The sequence below is a fragment of the Bufo gargarizans genome, chromosome 5 (assembly GCF_014858855.1).
Source record: "Bufo gargarizans isolate SCDJY-AF-19 chromosome 5, ASM1485885v1, whole genome shotgun sequence".
In the NCBI taxonomy this organism is placed as follows: domain Eukaryota; kingdom Metazoa; phylum Chordata; class Amphibia; order Anura; family Bufonidae; genus Bufo; species Bufo gargarizans.
In genome coordinates, this window is record NC_058084.1 from 172,418,028 (window position 1) to 172,436,753 (window position 18,726).

General features: G+C 43.6%; 1 protein-coding gene across 1 annotated transcript in view; it reads left to right on the top strand.

Moving 5' to 3' along the window:
- The window catches only part of LOC122939367 (collagen alpha-6(VI) chain-like), a 245,052-nt gene that overhangs the window by 139,106 nt on the left and 87,220 nt on the right, over positions 1-18,726 (top strand). Inside the window, exons 21-25 of the mRNA XM_044295433.1 lie at positions 8,521-8,574; positions 9,759-9,821; positions 15,500-15,565; positions 16,892-16,945; positions 18,313-18,348. Coding sequence (XP_044151368.1) covers positions 8,521-8,574; positions 9,759-9,821; positions 15,500-15,565; positions 16,892-16,945; positions 18,313-18,348 — 273 coding nt within the window. The remainder of the gene's footprint in view (positions 1-8,520; positions 8,575-9,758; positions 9,822-15,499; positions 15,566-16,891; positions 16,946-18,312; positions 18,349-18,726) is intronic.

Genomic DNA, 18,726 nt, shown 5'->3' on the forward strand with positions numbered 1-18,726 from the left:
GAGGTAGACTATTCCACAGATTTATGGTTCTTATGGTAAAGAAGCTTTGATGACTCTGGAGACTGAACTTTTCCTTTTCCATATGGAGGCAGTGCCCCCTTTTTTTTTAATGGGATTTAACATAGAACTACTTTTCACATTTTGTTTTGTACTTGTATATTTATATAGGTTAATCGTGTCTCCTCTTAGATGCCTCTTTTTAAAACCAAATAAATTTTATTATTTTTATCTTTCCTCATAAATTGAACCCTCCATCCCCCTTATCATTAGTGTTGGACGCGAATATTCCAATCTCGAATTTTAATCGCGAATATCTCCACTTTGAGAATTCGCAAAGAATTAGACTATAGTGCTATATATTCGTATTCTTGAATATTTTAGATCGGGGTTTTTTTCATCAGTAACCTCCCTTCTTGCTTATGGCTCAATGAGAAGGCTGCAATGTCTTTGTCTGAGCTTAGCAACATCCCTAGCAACCAATAGGAAAGTTGCCTACCACTTACTAAATAAGAACCTCCCCAGCAGCCATTTTCTATAGTTTTATGTAGTTCTGAGAGAGAGAGAGAGCAGTGTCATTGCTGTGCTCTGTGCTTTACTGTTTAATTGCATTAGATAGTTAGTTAGTGGCATTATGTTCCAGTGCAGGGTGTTAGATAGTGTGATAGTTCTGCTGTCCATACATACATGCTAGAGATATAGTGCTGGGATGTCACAAGTTCACAGCAATACTTGCACCAATCAGTAATATGTAGTCAGACCCGCTATAATGTGAAGTTGCACGTATTGCTCAAAAATAGGCGTATCATTAATTGCGGATTTGCGCAATTGCGAATATATTGGAGCACTCTATCTGCATATAAAACAATTGTAATGTTCTGCCGTGCCAATCATTTTCTTCAATCTCAGGAAACTTTTAGCAGCTTAAAAAATTTAGCAACAGTGACCCACGCCTGTATTGCGCACACATTACATGAATATTACATTGCCGATTTTCGCAATCAAGAAAATAATATAAATAATTTATGATAAATATTCGGCCAAATATTTGTGAAATATCGCAAATTTGAATAATGCCCCTTCTGCTCATCACTACTCAGTTTAGTTGCCCATCTTTGTACTTTTTTCCAACTCCAGGGCATCCTTTCTATGAACTATCACACAGAAATAAACTGTACATATGTTCTAAATGTGGCGACACCAACATTTTGTAAAAGTGGTAATATTACATCTCTGCCCGGCAACTCCATGCATCTTTTAACAAAAGAAGCAGATTGACATTGTAATCTGTTATTTAATCTATGATATCCATGGACACCCAAATCCTTCTCTACAAGTGATTCTTCCAGTGTTACTTCCCCTAGGACAGCGATCGGGAACCTTCAGCACTCCAGCTGTGGTGAAACTATGACTCCCAGTATGCACACTTGCTTGAAGTGAATGGAGCATGTTGGGAGTTGTAGTTTCAGAACAGCTGGAGTACCGGAGGTTGCTGACCCCTGCCCTAAGACATATGATGCATTTCAATCATTAGTGCCCAGATAAATTACTTTACATGTTTACAAATTGCCCAAATGTTCAGAGTGTCCAAGTAAGCTTGTAGCTTGGTGTCATCTGCAAAAATAGAAACAGTGATATTATTCAAATCTTCTATATTATTAATAAATAAGTAAACTTCTTACGTTTCAGATACAAGTATTATTCTTGTTTTAATTAGTAGTTATTAATAATTATTAATGATTGGTGTTGTGAACAGTTAATGGCAAGGAGTGATAAAAATTATAATTAAATGCTTGTCAATACTAGAATATAAGGAATATAACAGACATCCTGGTATCATAAAGCTTAGGAACTTAGCTTAGAATCTTAGCTTTTAATAATAATGGTACGAGGGTTAGAACTGTAGGCGCAATATTCTGTGCCAGAACTTTTACTTCCATGTTCTGTGGAAAAAAGAGTTGGCTGCAGGTTACAGAAGTAAGAAAGACAACCGTCAGCTGTCATCTCCTCCTCTGTACAGCCTTAATAGGACCTCAGGGTACGAGACAGGAACCTTGAAATATGATATATGCTCACTGATTCTCACATTTAGGGACATCTGTTTTCCCTACAAAAGGAGTAAAATGATGAGCTGTTTCTAATCTAGTCACTCACTGAGCCTAGGCCAATTGTTGACTCCATGATTTGGTTGTTTACTGGCATCTAGACTGAAGAAATTTTTGATCATAATTAGAGTTGAGCGGACACCTGGATGTTCGGGTTCGAGAAGTTCGGCCGAACTTCTCGAAAATGTTCGGGTTCGGGATCTGAACCCGATCCGAACTTCGTCCCGAACCCGAACCCCTTTGAAGTCAATGGGGACCCGAACTTTTCGGCACTAAAAAGGCTGTAAAACAGCCTAGGAAAGGGCTGGAGGGCTGCAAAAGGCAGCAACATGTAGGTAAATCCCCTGCAAACAAATGAGGATAGGGAAATGAATAAAAATTAAAATTAAATAAATAAAAATTAACCAAAATCAATTGGAGAGAGGTCCCATAGCAGAGAATCTGGCTTCACGTAACCCACCACTGGAACAGTCCATTCTCAGATATTTAGGCCCCGGAACCCAGGCAGAGGAGAGAGGTCCCGTGACAGAGAATCTGGCTTCATGTCAGCAGAGAATCAGTCTTCATGTCATAGCAGAGAATCAGGCTTCACGTCACCCACCACTGCAACAGTCCATTTTCATAAATTTAGGCCCAGCACCCAGGCAGAGGAGAGAGGTCCCGTAACAGAGGATCTGGCTTCATGTCAGCAGAGAATTAGTCTGCATGTCATAGCAGAGAATCAGGCTTCACGTCACCCAACATTGGAACAGTCCATTGGCATATATTTAGGCCCCGGCACCCAGACAGAGGAGAGGTTCATTCAACTTTGGGTAGCCTCGCAATATAATGGTAAAATGAAAATAAAAATAGGATTGAATGAGGAAGTGCCCTGGAGTACAATAATATATGGTTAAGGGGAGGTAGTTAATGTCTAATCTGGACAAGGGACGGACAGGTCCTGTGGGATCCATGCCTGGTTCATTTTTATGAACGTCAGCTTGTCCACATTGGCTGTAGACAGGCGGCTGCGTTTGTCTGTAATGACGCCCCCTGCCGTGCTGAATACACGTTCAGACAAAACGCTGGCCGCCGGGCAGGCCAGCACCTCCAAGGCATAAAAGGCTAGCTCTGGCCACGTGGACAATTTAGAGACCCAGAAGTTGAATGGGGCCGAACCATCAGTCAGTACGTGGAGGGGTGTGCACACGTACTGTTCCACCATGTTAGTGAAATGTTGCCTACTGCTAACACGTTGCGTATCAGGTGGTGGTGCAGTTAGCTGTGGCGTGTTGACAAAACTTTTCCACATCTCTGCCATGCTAACCCTGCCCTCAGAGGAGCTGGCCGTGACACAGCTGCCTTGGCGACCTCTTGCTCCTCCTCTGCCTTGGCCTTGGGCTTCCACTTGTTCCCCTGTGACATTTGGGAATGCTCTAAGTAGCGTGTCTACCAACGTGCGCTTGTACTCGCGCATCTTCCTATCACGCTCCAGTGCAGGAAGTAAGGTGGGCACATTGTCTTTGTAGCGTGGATCCAGCAGGGTGGCAACCCAGTAGTCCGCACACGTTAAAATGTGGGCAACTCTGCTGTCGTTGCGCAGGCACTGCAGCATGTAGTTGCTCATGTGTGCCAGGCTGCCCAGGGATAAGGACAAGCTGTCCTCTGTGGGAGGCGTATCGTCATCGTCCTGCCTTTCCCCCCAGCCACGCACCAGTGATGGGCCCGAGCTGCGTTGGGTGCCACCCCGCTGTGACCATGCTTCATCCTCATCCTCCTCCACCTCCTCCTCATCCTCGTCATCCTCGTCCTCCAGTAGTGGGCCCTGGCTGGCCACATTTGTACCTGGCCTCTGCTGTTGCAAAAAACCTCCCTCTGAGTCACTTCGAAGAGACTGGCCTGAAAGTGCTAAAAATGACCCCTCTTCCTCCTCCTCCTCCTCCTCCTGGGCCACCTCCTCTTCCATCATCGCCCTAAGTGTTTTCTCAAGGAGACATAGAAGTGGTATTGTAACGCTGATAACGGCGTCATCGCCACTGGCCATGTTGGTGGAGTACTCGAAACAGCGCAACAAGGCACACAGGTCTCGCATGGAGGCCCAGTCATTGGTGGTGAAGTGGTGCTGTTCCGCAGTGCGACTGACCCGTGCGTGCTGCAGCTGAAACTCCACTATGGCCTGCTGCTGCTCGCACAGTCTGTCCAGCATGTGCAAGGTGGAGTTCCACCTGGTGGGCACGTCGCATATGAGGCGGTGAGCGGGAAGGCCGAAGTTACGCTGTAGCGCAGACAGGCGAGCAGCGGCAGGATGTGAACGCCGGAAGCGCGAACAGACGGCCCGCACTTTATGCAGCAGCTCTGACATGTCGGGGTAGTTGTGAATGAACTTCTGCACCACCAAATTCAGCACATGCGCCAGGCAAGGGATGTGCGTCAAACCGGCTAGTCCCAGAGCTGCAACGAGATTTCGCCCATTATCGCACACCACCAGGCCGGGCTTGAGGCTCACCGGCAGCAACCACTCTTCGGTCTGTTGTTCTATACCCCGCCACAACTCCTGTGCGGTGTGGGGCCTGTCCCCCAAACATATGAGTTTCAGAATGGCCTGCTGACGTTTACCCCGGGCTGTGCTGAAGTTGGTGGTGAAGGTGTGTGGCTGACTGGATGAGCAGGTGGAAGAAGAGGAGGAGGAAGCCGAGAAGGAGGAGGTGGCAAGAGGAGGCAAAGAATGTTGCCCTGCGATCCTTGGCGGCGGAAGGACGTGCGCCAAACAGCTCTCCGCCTGGGGCCCAGCTGCCACTACATTTACCCAGTGTGCAGTTAGGGAGATATAGCGTCCCTGGCCGTGCTTACTGGTCCACGTATCTGTGGTTAGGTAGACCTTGCTACAGATGGCGTTGCGCAGTGCACACTTGATTTTATCGGATACTTGGTTGTGCAGGGAAGGCACGGCTCTCTTGGAGAAGTAGTGGCGGCTGGGAACAACATACTGTGGGACAGCAAGCGACATGAGCTGTTTGAAGCTGTCTGTGTCCACCAGCCTAAATGACAGCATTTCATAGGCCAGTAGTTTAGAAATGCTGGCATTCAGGGCCAGGGATCGAGGGTGGCTAGGTGGGAATTTATGCTTTCTCTCAAATGTTTGTGAGATGGAGAGCTGAACGCTGCCGTGTGACATGGTTGAGACGCTTGGTGACGGAGGTGGTGGTGGTGTTGGTGGTACATCCCCTGTTTGCTGGACGGCAGGTGCCAACGTTCCTCCAGAGGCGGAGGAAGAGGCCGAGGCGGCAGCAGCAGAAGAGGCCGAGGCGGCAGCAGCAGAAGAGGTAGCAGGGGGAGCCTGAGTGACTTCCTTGGTTTTAAGGTGTTTACTCCACTACAGTTCATGCTTTGCATGCAGGTGCCTGGTCATGCAGGTTGTGCTCAGGTTCAGAACGTTAATGCCTCGCTTCAGGCTCTGATGGCACAGCGTGCAAACCACTCGGGTCTTGTCGTCAGCACATTGTTTGAAGAAGTGCCATGCCAGGGAACTCCTTGAAGCTGCCTTTGGGGTGCTCGGTCCCAGATGGCGGCGGTCAGTAGCAGGCAGAGTCTCTTGGCGGCGGGTGTTCTGCTTTTGCCCACTGCTCCCTCTTTTGCTACGCTGTTGGCTCGGTCTCACCACTACCTCTTCCTCCGAACTGTGAAAGTCAGTGGCACGACCTTCATTCCATGTGGGGTCTAGGACCTCATCGTCCCCTGCATCGTCTTCCACCCAGTCTTGATCCCTGACCTCCTGTTCAGTCTGCACACTGCAGAAAGACACAGCAGTTGGCACCTGTGTTTCGTCATCATCAGAGACATGCTGAGGTGGTATTCCCATGTCCTCATCATCAGGAAACATAAGTGGTTGTGCGTCAGTGCAGTCTATGTCTTCCACCGCTGGGGAAGGGCTAGGTGGATCCTCTTGGGAAACCCTGCCAGCAGAGTATTCAAACAGCATAAGAGACTGCTGCATAACTTGAGGCTCAGACAGTTTCCCTGATATGCATGGGGGTGATGTGACAGACTGGTGGGGTTGGTTTTCAGGCGCCATCTGTGCGCTTTCTGCAGAAGACTGGGTGGGAGATAATGTGAACGTGCTGGATCCACTGTCGGCCACCCAATTAACTAATGCCTGTACCTGCTCAGGCCTTACCATCCTTAGAACGGCATTGGGCCCCACCCTATATCGCTGTAAATTCGCTGGCGGCTACTGGGACCTGAGGTAGTTGGTACACTAGGACGTGTGGATGTGGCAGAACGGCCACGTCCTCTCCCAGCACCAGAGGGTCCACTAACACCACCACGACCATGTCCACGTCCGCGTCCCTTACTAGATGTTTTCCTCATTGTTATCGTTCACCACACTAACAAAAATATTATTTGGCCCAATGTATTGTATTCAAATTCAGCTGAATATAAATTTGAGGCCTAGTATTTATGCGCTGGGTGACCGGTATGGATTTACTGACAGAATTATACTTGGAAATGCACAGTAGCGTGTGTGTGAAGTTATTCTGAATGACCCTATGTGCACCTTGAATATTATATACCCTTTTAGGGATAGATTTCAAATAGCTCTGATACAGCAGAAACCACTAAATTATGAAATTACTAAATTGGGAATTGTATTTCAACCCAGAACAAAAAATGTGCTTTGACGGACACTAAATAACTTGCCCAGCCAGAACAGTACAGCGGTAACGACAGATTTAGCGGGATATAAATTTGAGGCCTAGTATTTAGGCGCTGGGTGACCGGTATGGATTTACTGACAGAATTAGACTGGGATATGGCCAAAAAATAACCACACTATTGCTGGTTAAATGCACTTGGTGTGACAGCTTGACCAACCACACTACTGAGGGTTAAATGCACTTGGTGACGGGCGCAGCTTGCCCCTGATGTAGTATATGGCCAAAAAATGAACAGACTATTGCTGGTTAAATGCACTTGGTGTGACAGTTTGACCAACCACACTACTGTGGGTTAAATGCACTTGGTGGCGGGCGCAGCTTGCCCCTGATGTAGTATATGGCCAAAAAATAAACAGACTATTGCTGGTTAAATGCACTTGGTGTGACAGCTTCACCCTGATGTAGGCTTTAGCCAAAAAACAACCACACCATTGAGGGTTAAATGCACTTGGTGACAGGCGCAGCTTGCCCCTGATGTAGTATATGGCCAAAAAATAAACAGACTATTGCTGGTTAAATGCACTTGGTGTGACAGCTTCACCCTGATGTAGGCTTTAGCCAAAAAAACAACCACACCATTGAGGGTTAAATGCACTTGGTGACAGGCGCAGCTTGCCCCTGATGTAGTATATGGCCAAAAAATAAACAGACTATTGCTGGTTAAATGCACTTGGTGTGACAGCTTCACCCTGATGTAGGCTTTAGCCAAAAAACAACCACACCATTGAGGGTTAAATGCACTTGGTCGCAGCTTGTGCTGGCGCACCACAAGACACAAAATGGCCGCCGATCACCCCAGAAAAAAGTGGCTGACAAACGGTCTGGGCAGCCTAAAAACAGTGAGCAATTGAGTATCAGCAGCTCAATGACCCACAGCTGCAGATCGATCAATAATCAAGTCCTTTGGAGGAGTTAATCTGCCTAATCTCGCCCTACTGTCGCAGCCGCAACCTCTCGCTACGCTAATTAGAGCAGAGTGACGGGCGGCGCTATGTGACTCCAGCTTAAATAGAGGCTGGGTCACATGGTGCTCTGGCCAATCACAGCCATGCCAATAGTAGGCATGGCTGTGACGGCCTCTTGGGGCAAGTAGTATGACGCTTGTTGATTGGCTGCTTTGCAGCCTTTCAAAAAGCGCCAAGAAAGCGTCACAAAAGCGCCAAGAAAGCGACGAACACCGAACCCGGACTTTTACGAAAATGTCCGGGTTCGGGTCCGTGTCACGGACACCCCAAAATTCGGTACGAACCCGAACTATACAGTTCGAGTTCGCTCATCCCTAATCATAATCAATCATGGTTATTATGTAAAGATATGGGCATGGAGACATAAAAAGTGGCATGTATGAACTTGTTTTTAAAAATTGTGTTTGGATCATGAATGTACATGTATTTTTTTATTTTTTACAAAATGCTAAACTTTGCAGCAAAATTGCATGAAGAGCCCATTAAGGTAAAGTGCAGGGTGGCATATTCACAACGTGCCAGGTTTCTCCATTCAGGAAGTATATTGGGATAGAGGTATATATTTTGTTGTTGTTTATAATTCAGGTTTCAATGGCATTTGTTCAAATTATTAGAGAGGTCATGCTAGGGGAACAAATACAATTTAAAATATTGCTGTATGAGATTTAGCAAAGGTAAATGTAATTTAAAAAATACAGTTTGTTCTGAATGTTATGGTATTTGTTATCACACAACAGTACTTTTTCTGTCCTTACTTAGGGAAACCATGGAGATCCTGGATTGCTGGGAGAAACTGGAAGTCTAGGACCAAGGGTATGTAAACAGTTGTAATCTAGGGTAACACCTGGCAGCAAGTGTTCAATTTCCCTGCAGTCCAGCCCCAGAAGAAATTAAGCAGTTTCCCTCTAAATCATCATGCTGTCTGTGCAATAGGACATTCGAAAATATGCTTTTCAAACTAAAGAATACATTTTGAATAGCATGTGCTAATATAACAAGTTCTCCTCCCATGAAGTACAATAATACATGCTAATATAAAACATTCTCCTCCCATGCAGTACAGAGTAGTGTTTGAACACTCAAAATAGATTTCAAAGATTATAACTATAGCAGTACACAAGAGGGGACCATGGAGTGAAATCCTCCCTCTTTGTGCCACTCCTTTGCTGCTGTTTATCCAGTCTGTATAGTCTGTAAATAATGCTGTTTGCCAGCTGCTGGTGAAAGGAGAAAAATAGATAGGATATGGTCACCTTTCATTAAGGGCTCTTTCACACCAGCGTGTGCAGTCCGGAAATCACTTTCTGTGTGTGAGCATGATCCTCCGTTCCGGACACTGCTCATCATGTAGGAGCACATGGCATTATACTGATTTATAATGCTGTGTGTCTCTGCATGACCTTATTGCTGCAGAATCATAGTGAGATCTTTATGTCACTATGATCCTGTAGATGTAAGTTATGCAGAGGCACATAGCATTATAAATCAGTATGATGCCGTGCAGACCTGCAAGATGAGAACAGAGCATGATATCCGGACTGCATATGCTCATGGGAAAGAGCCCTAACAGATGACAGACAGCATTACAGACGGCAATCCAGCTGGAGGGAAAAGGGAAATGGAGCTTATAGCTTTAATGTCTCAAGATCACTGCTGTCTAGAGCAGTCCTGTCCTGCTTTGCCCTCAATTGCTAAGCTATGTTTGTGTTTGTATTGTATATACATATGTGAATATATTGAAGTCAATGGGAGCAGTGCAAGCTCCCTCCATTTAAATGTTTATGGTGCAGTTCAGCTCCAGCATTGACTTCTGTTGATGAAGCTACACCAAACAGCTGATTGGTGGGGGTGCTGGATTTCAGACCGAAGCCGGACAGATACTGATGGCCAATCCTGATAATAGGTTATCACTTGCTAAAGCCTAGACATTTTCTTCAAAATACTAATAACGAATTGCTGAGAATGTTTACAACTTTTTTTGTTCTTATGGATAACAGGGCAGAAGAGGTCCCCGTGGAGAACCAGGTGAACGAGGTGAACTTGGACTTAGAGGTGACCCGGTAAGTAATGCAGCACCAAATATTTCATATCATGCATATAACTTGCGGTGTCTTAGAATTTTGCTCATGTGGATCTTAAAGGGGTGGTCTTATCTTTGGTTGATAGGATATGCCACCAATGTCAGATAGATGTGGGTCTCATATTTGGGCCCCTCACCTAACTCCAGAACTGGCCCCTTAATGGAAGAAAAGTACACTGCACATGCACAGTGTTCTTTCCATTCATATCTATGGGAGTCCCAAAAAATAGCCGAGCAAGTGCTCTTGGCTATTTTCAGGAGTCCCATAGAAATGAATGGAGAGTGTGACCACCGCTCCATTTCCTTGTATGGGACTGCTGGAGAGAGCTAAGTCGGCCCTTGGCTATTTTTGGCAGTCCCATAGAACTGAATCGAGTGCGGCCTCACATGCGCAACTGCGTTCCAATCACTTCAGGGGTCCGATTCTGGGGATATCACCCATCTGACATTGATAGCATATCCTATATTGTAATTTATTGTGTTCCCAATCAAATGTAGAGTGTAGCATATAAAATATGATCTTGATAAAGTAACATGACACCTAACCATGAGTAGTTTCATGTCTGATGATAATTGATGGATGTTGGACTTCCTGTCTATTGGCTAGGATCCAGGGAACATTATATAATAGTCTCATATAACAAGAAACACACATATTACCAATATAATATATGATTTTATATAATGTACAAATGACATTCCATTTTTGGTGCTGCATAAAGTGCATATAGTCAATGGTATATCTATATAATGTCCGACATACAATTCATTAAATGCATATTTTAAAGATGCAATAGTCCAAAAGTGCAAAATCCAAAGTGAAAAGTTATCAGTCACATTGCCAGGAGACTGTTCATATGGAAGTGAAGGGTCAGCGTAGCCACATGCTATGTGATGTTTCAGGGGCCACACTCCCTTTCTTAAGCATGCATGATATTTTTTCCATATGTCCTAAATACTCAGCAGAGTCACAGATGTTAACCCCTGAAAAACAGAAAAAAAAAATCAAACACGTTATTCTTTTTAAAGTGTTGTCCACTGAACTTCATCATTTGAATGGAGAGGAGACGAAACATGGTGTAATAACGAGGAAGCAACACTCTCATGGAGCACTGCCTCTTCATCAAACAGCTGATCATGGGGGTGCCGGGTGTTGGACCCCCGCCGATCTGGTATTGATGACCTATCCTGAGGATAGGTCATCAATATTTATGGCTGGACAACCCCTTTAATTTACTTATCATTTCAAAAATATAATCATTGCATAAAGAACTATCCACTATCTAGAGGCATGAAAAGAATGCATGGTATAACTCCATCAGCATTAAAAGCAAATGCTAAAATGCCAGGCTTCATTTAATCCCTTAGGGCTCAAGCTACCCAATGTCACAATCCAGTATAGCTCTCTTTGTAATAGCCAGATTTTAATGTGTTCATCCTCAATTTCATCTACTTCTTCCAAAACCAACCATCTTAGATTAGAGTCATAATGTCCCATTCCCCAAAAATGCCTTGTAACCAGGGCTCATGTTGTATTTTTCTCCTACAGTTTTTCTACATTTTGTGTTGTTTCTCTCTGTAGAACCTAATAGCGGATCGATATTCAGTTAATCTGATTTTAATGAGGTTTTCCAAGACTTTTCTACTGATGACCTATCCTCTGGATAGGTCTTCAGTATCTGATGACCGCAGTAGCGCCGCAGACCTAACTCAGCTTAGTCTAGGCCATATGAAATGTCGTTCATTGGTCACATGGCCTGGGCACAGCTCAGCCCCACCCTTCACCCAGTGAAGGGTGCTGAGCTGCAGTGCCCAGGGCCATCTTTACCAAGGGGCAAAAGGGGCAGCTGCCCTGGGCCCAGTTGCTCCTGGGGGGCTCAAGGCAGCTGCCTCTTGAGCCCTGCTAGCTACTGCCCCGGGTGTCAGGCTGTCGGCTACACAGGCATCATGATCATACTGTGTTAATGATCTTAATTCTAGGACCTTAATGAGTTTTGCTCTAGGACCTTAATGACATCATTACCATGTGACCAGTAACCTAGCAATTACTGGTCACATGGCTATGAGGTCATCACAGGTCCTACTGAGTGTTGCAGGAGTTAACTGTGGAGCTTTTTTGTGTAAGGATTACATCAGAAAAAGGTGACAGGGGCTGTTATGTTAATATACTGTAAACTACTGTATAGTGGGGTGCTGTATACTGTGTGGTGGGCTATATATTGTGTAATGAGCTGTATATTGTGTGGTGGGCTGTATACTGCTGGGGGGGTGGCCTGTATACTGTGTGGGGGCCTGTATACTGTGTGGTGGGCTGTATACTGTGTGGTGGGCTGTATACTGTGGGGGGCCTGTATAGTGTGGGAGGGCCTGTATAGTGGGGGGGGGAGTGCTATACTGCTGTAGTGTATAGTGTGGGGGGCTGTATCGTGTATAGTTTGGGGTGCTGTATACAGTGAGGTGTTGTATACCGTGAGGTGCTGTATGCTGTGGGCTGCTATACTGCTCTACTATATACTGTGGGGTACTGTATAGTGTGGGGTGCTAAACTGCATACTGTGTGGTGCTGTATACTATAGGGTGCTATACTGCATACTGTGGGGTGCTGGGGTGCACTGTAACACTAGGGTGAGCCAAGCCCCAGTCTCCTTCCTGCAGAGCGGTGCCCACTTCCAGCCTGAGCCCAGCTGCCCAGAGCACTGATCCTGAGCCGCTGGAGTCTTCAGAACTGGAAGTATTTACAGTCATTCACTGTACTCTACCAGGTGTGTGGATTTTTTGTGTGTGTGTTGTGGTGGAGGGCGTGATTGCATGCTAAGGTGTGGGAAGGCGGGATCCAGGGGGCCCAAGTAAATTTTTGCCCAGGGTCCAATCAATATTAAAGACGGCCCTGGCAGTGCCCAACACAACCGCTATCAAATGTACAGCACTGTGCTTGGCAAGCAGAGAGAAGGCTGCAGTGCTACTGTGAGTGCAGGTGACTTCGCAAAAACCTGATCGGTGGAGGGTCCCAGGTGTCAGATGCTGATGACCTATCTAGTCTTGGAAACCTCTTAAGTTTTAACCATCCTTGTAGTCTTCCCTACACATACTTTGACACATGGGCATAGATGTAGATGCAGCCGAGCTAAACTTGATGGTTAATGCATTAAAGGTCTTCTGTCATGAGAAAAAACGTTATGTAGCTCACTGACATTAGCGATGTGCTAATGTCAGCAGTACATAACAGTATGCTTTATAACTCCTGCCTGCCGCCGTTCTCTTAAAATAAAGACTTTTAAAATATGCTAATGAGCCTCTAGGTGCTATTAGGGCGTTGCTTCAGCACCTAGAGCCTTGGTCTACGCTCCCTTTGGCACGGCCAGGTCCAGTTGATTGACTTTCGAGTTCTCCTCAGTGTCCCGTAAATCCCGCGCCTGCGCCATCCCTTTTAGTATTTGGCGCAGGGTCAGTGAGTGAAGGACCAGCTCATTTCTATGGAGCCACCGAAAATAGCCGAGTGCTGGCTGGCTCGGCTATTTCCGTCGGCCCCATAGAAATGAATGGGAGCGTTGGCCGCGCATGCGCGGTGCGCTCCCATTCACTTCAATGGGAGAGGCGGGGAGCTGTGCCTGGTGGTGGACGGACCCTGGGAAACCCGGGGTCCTCCAGCCACAACTCTCCCCGGCTCCGTTCTCATTGTAGGTGCGAGTCCCAGAGGTGGGACCCGCACCTATCAGACAATGGGGGCATATCCTAGCGATATGCCCCCATTGTCTAAGATGGGATAACCCCTTTAAAGACCCATTGTGCATGATAGCTATCCCATTTCAGTAAATTATCACCATCTGTTGGCTTAGAAAAAAAGATTACATATTTGATTGGTATTCTTATCAATTCTCAATTCTACATGCAAATAATGTTTAACTTCAGGGTGTTTAAAGGGTACATTTAATTAATTTAGTGGAATTTTTGTGACAGACCTTTAAATACCCAATGAATGATCCAAATGATGTTCACTTCCCTAAAAACATTATCCACATAACGTAACCATAAAATCACGTGGTCATTCTACTCACATCTAACATACCGCAAACTGATCCTCAAAGGCAGGTATGAGTATAGTGGTGTAGCTAGGCGCTACTGGCAACCCAACTGAAGATCCCTGTAATTGCAGGAACAACTCTTTTCCAAAAAGTAAGTAATTTTTAGTAAGAATAATATCCAACAAAGACATCAAGAAGTCAATCTTAGAATTACTAATCTGGGGATTCTACTAACTTCATTCTCACTGATGAGCTCCATTCATGGTATGGAATATTAGTATAGAGACTGTTGATGCCTAAAGTACAGAGAAAAGACACAAAGGCTACATCCACATCCTCAAATCTATAAAAAAAAATCATTTGTATCTTTTTAACAATTAGGTAATCTCTTACATTTTTTTTTTTTGCAAATAAGAGTCCACATACACAGCTAGTGGGTATAGAATGCAATTTACACCTCATAGAGTTGGCCTGCCAAGTGGTTTGCAAGGATATTTGTGCATTTTAGGTGGCAAATATAAAATTGGAACCCTTGGATGGTCATTCTGCAGTACCCGATATACATATTTATCTATAATTTCACCTTCTAACGATTCATTAAGTAAATCTTCAATGTTAAACAGTTATCACATTTATATATACTGTGATTATATCCATATTGCCATAATTCAATATATCAGGACAGCACAAATTTTACTGCAATTCGGTATTCTCTATTTTTGTCCGCCAAAGCTTAGATCATAAGATTTCATTCACACATGAATCAATTAATTGCAACATTTCGGGTATATGAGAACATCCATTTTCAAGCATATTTTGGTGCTGGTCACAGCATAATGGCAGCATGTCAACGGCAAGTGATTATATCTGCCGTTACCACCTTTCGAGGTAGGGAATTGAAAAGTTTGACTCCTCTAATTATGTTGATGTTTAAATTGACTTCCTTATGCATGTAAAGGATTTTTACTGGTCTTTTCTATGGTTCTTGGAATGAGCAAATTACTTGCCAGGTCTTTGCATTGACCTCACATATATATTACATGTAAATAAAATCATCTCAAAGGCATCTTTTAGTCGAAACTCAAGAAGCCCTATTTTTCCAGCCTGCAGTTGTAAACAGAGACCTCCCATACTACTGATTCCATGTTAGGGCGGGTTTGTAGGAGGTTTAGAAATTCCGTTATAGTGCTCCGTTATAACGAAATAAAACAGAATTTTCAGACGGAATGCAAACAGAACCCTTTAAAAGAGGCATGACGTTTTGCACCGTCCTAATACATTTCTATGAGCAAAAATAACGGTTAAATTTTTTTCCGTTATGTATGCAGAAAAAATAGTCCAGTCTCAGAACTTTTTTTTTCTGTAATACATAATTTTAAAAAAAGGAACCGTTATTTGTGCCCATAGGTATATATTAGGATGAAGCAAAACAGAATGCCTCTTAAAGGGTTATTATTTACATTCCATCTTAAAATTCTGTTATAACCCTGTTATAACGGAGCACTTTAACTGAATTAGTAACACTGATGTGAACCTGCCCTTAACCGTTATGTTTGGATTATACAATAAATAGAAAAACATAGAATGCAAAACATTATGTATCTATCTTCATGTATACATTTTTTTTTTTTTTTAGGGTGAACCTGGAATTAACAGTAATATTCAAGGCCCCAAAGGACAGAAAGGAAATCCAGGAAGACAGGTACGTGGACTAAATAGTTTTAGCATCTTGCAGTAATACTAGGGAAGATACTAGGGAAAATGTGTTGTGTCAGATTGCGACCTGCATGCTTGTTGTGATGAAGTGTATGCACCACTATTTTGTTTCATTGAGAACATGCTAGAAGCAAGAGTTTCTTCGACAACTTTTGCACCAGATTTTTGTCTGCGCCTTTGTTGGGTCTTGTTTTGGCACAGTCTTACATCATTTTTGGCTCATGTTTTGGAAAAAAGTATACTAACTCTAAGATGGTATACCAAGTGGTGTAAATCTCTGGTAATATAAAGCCCTATAGTACATTGTTTCACTTCCCTTCACTACTTTCTAAAACTACATCACAGATTTAAACACATTTAACAATCCAAATCACACACTAAAAATGTCACAGGCACAATATTCCCACACAAAATAAACCTTAATAGGGTATTTCTTCTAGACCCCCTTCCGTGGGCAAACCTGCAGAAGGAAACATACTTACCTGCTACCTTAGGTTCAGCTACCTCAGTCATCCGCCACCACTGCCTTGCTCCGGTTTCCACGTGTAAACATCCTGTTTGATGCAGATCACATGGCCAATGCAGCCAATGACTTTCCACAGTTGTGAAAAAGTCCCATATGTGTCATGACCCCTATGCGTCACATCACTGCTGTGGTTAGTCACTGGCTGCAGCGGCCACATGTCCCACATCAAACAAGATGTTGATACGCGAAGACCAGAATGAGGCAGATGTGGTGGGAGACTAAAGGAGTTGGAGCCAAGTGGCAGAAGCAGGTAAATTTTCTTCCCTCTGGAGGTCAAGCCATGTGGCGCGGGGGTCTGATATAAAGCCCCCCCCCCCCCCACCGAAGATGAACAACCTCTTTAATTTATAATGTACCTGTCCCACTGTTTTTATACCTTAGTATCTAGTATTAAACTGACTCATGAAGAAATATATTGACAAACTCTTATCATGAGAACCTTGAAAATATCTGTAGTAATATGATATTTTTACATAACTCTGAGCTTCTGAGCTGAGTTTAGCTGGATTCACGTGTCTATGTGTCTTCTTGTTATGCTGTTATCACTCAGAACAGGTTATCACGGCCAGCACACGGGTATGTTAATCCAACCTAACTGCAAGCAGATAACTTGAAAATTGAGAAATATGGGAATAATATATGAATCTTATGGCATTTTATTGTAAACTAATTAAATGATCGTTTATCTCGTATTATATAATTTGTATTATATGTTTGCGTATACCAAATATACATTTCATACAAACATGTAATTTCATGTTTTAAAATGTTTACATTTTTTTACAGGGTGAACCTGGAATTGATGGTGTTGAAGGGGAATCTGGAAATAATGGCCCAGAAGTAAAATTCGCAGTTATTTATATATTTTATTGTTTAGGTGCTCAATTGTATTAAAACCAATATTAGTAAGCTAGCTATGTTGAAAAGCTCTATGTTTAGATTTTAGGTTACTGCCCACTAGTGTTAAGAAGCTGACCTTTCATATGGAGCATGTAAATGGGAGAAATAATTTTATACAAGTCATTTTTTATGGGTATCCTTAATGGAAACCTTCTGCTACTGTAACATGGTTCATCAGGTCTGCCTACCTATTGGGCCATACCTAGTTCAAATAAAACTTCAATATTGTTATCTAAATAACAGTACTATACAGGTTGTCATACCTGAATTTTATTAATCGTTTATTTTCCTACTTGAGGCAAAATTAAGCAGCTTTCTTCCCACCATTTTACTGCTGTGGAGTCTGTATAACTCCTTTATCTACATACTTACCCTGGAGGCAGACCATGCCACTGCTATGGGGCACATAGTGATGCAGGGATGCACTAAACTTTTTATCTAGCTTCTCAACATTTACATGCAGCCACCACTAGAGGAGCTCACTGCATAGAGATTTTTTCAGGGTCCATTGAGTTGACATCGTCATTAACAGGGATGGCTGATGCATCCTGTTGGACCATGTAGGCACTGATTGCACATTAAGCTGCACTCTTTGTGGCCCTACCCTAATGCATGCACAGAGTGCCTATGGAGGTCCACTAGTTTTTACAAACTAATATTTACTGAACATTTGTTGAAGAATTGAGACTTAAAAGGGTTTTTCCCATCTCAGACATTGGTGGCATATCTCTGTCAACAATGCCTTATATGACTAATTGGTGGAGTATCACTGTCACCAATGACTGACAGGTGTAGGTCTTACTTCTGTGACCCATACCTATCTCTAGGACAGAGCCCACAAAATCATGGACAACGTGCCACTGAAGAGCGGCTGCCCTACATTCATTTCTATGGGATTGCCAAATATAGCCAAGTGGTACGCTCAGGTATTTTCAGAAGTGCCATAGAAATTAATAGGAAGTGCTCAAAACACGTGCAGCCACCGCTCCATTGCCATCTATGGGAATGCAGTCCCAGAAAAATGAATGGAGGGTGGCCGCTCATGCGTGCACAGTCCTCCCTCCTTCAATTTGCAGGCACTTGATTTCCTGCATGTAGAAGTCGTAGTATATTTTGTAATTCAAATAAGGAACAATACAATTGGAAAGTGCAAAAAAATGTTGCGCTTTAGAAAACTATACCATAATATAGCAGGGCTATGCTCTCCAAGCCCTGGAAAAACAGAAGATGTATTAAGCCACTCAATATATCAAGTTATATGATCACAAATGTTTAATGACATTCATTTTCCATGATTTCCTACAAAGGGTCCACAAGGCCGTAGAGGACCTCCTGGATTAAAGGTGAGTGCTTATGTGATGGATTACTTTGTAAGCCCTACTAAAATGACTACCATTAAAGAATGTTAGTGATTAATCTTTCATTTAAAGATATCGAGTCTGTTCATAAAAAAAAAAAAGAAAAAATAACATTTATTCAATGTTTCTTTTTGCTTTCTTCGGCAAAATGTGACTCACATTTCAGGATTTGTGCTATTCCAGCACATAGTGAGGTTCAAAGCAACACACTATTCTCATAATTCATTGCCAAGTAGAGTAATGCAGATTGGCACACGTCCCTCTGGAGCGCTAAAGCCAAGTTGGAAAGAGAGGAAAATGTGTGGAATATCATCTCTAATTACTTTTGATGCTTTTCAAATATATGCTAGATGGCAAAATAAT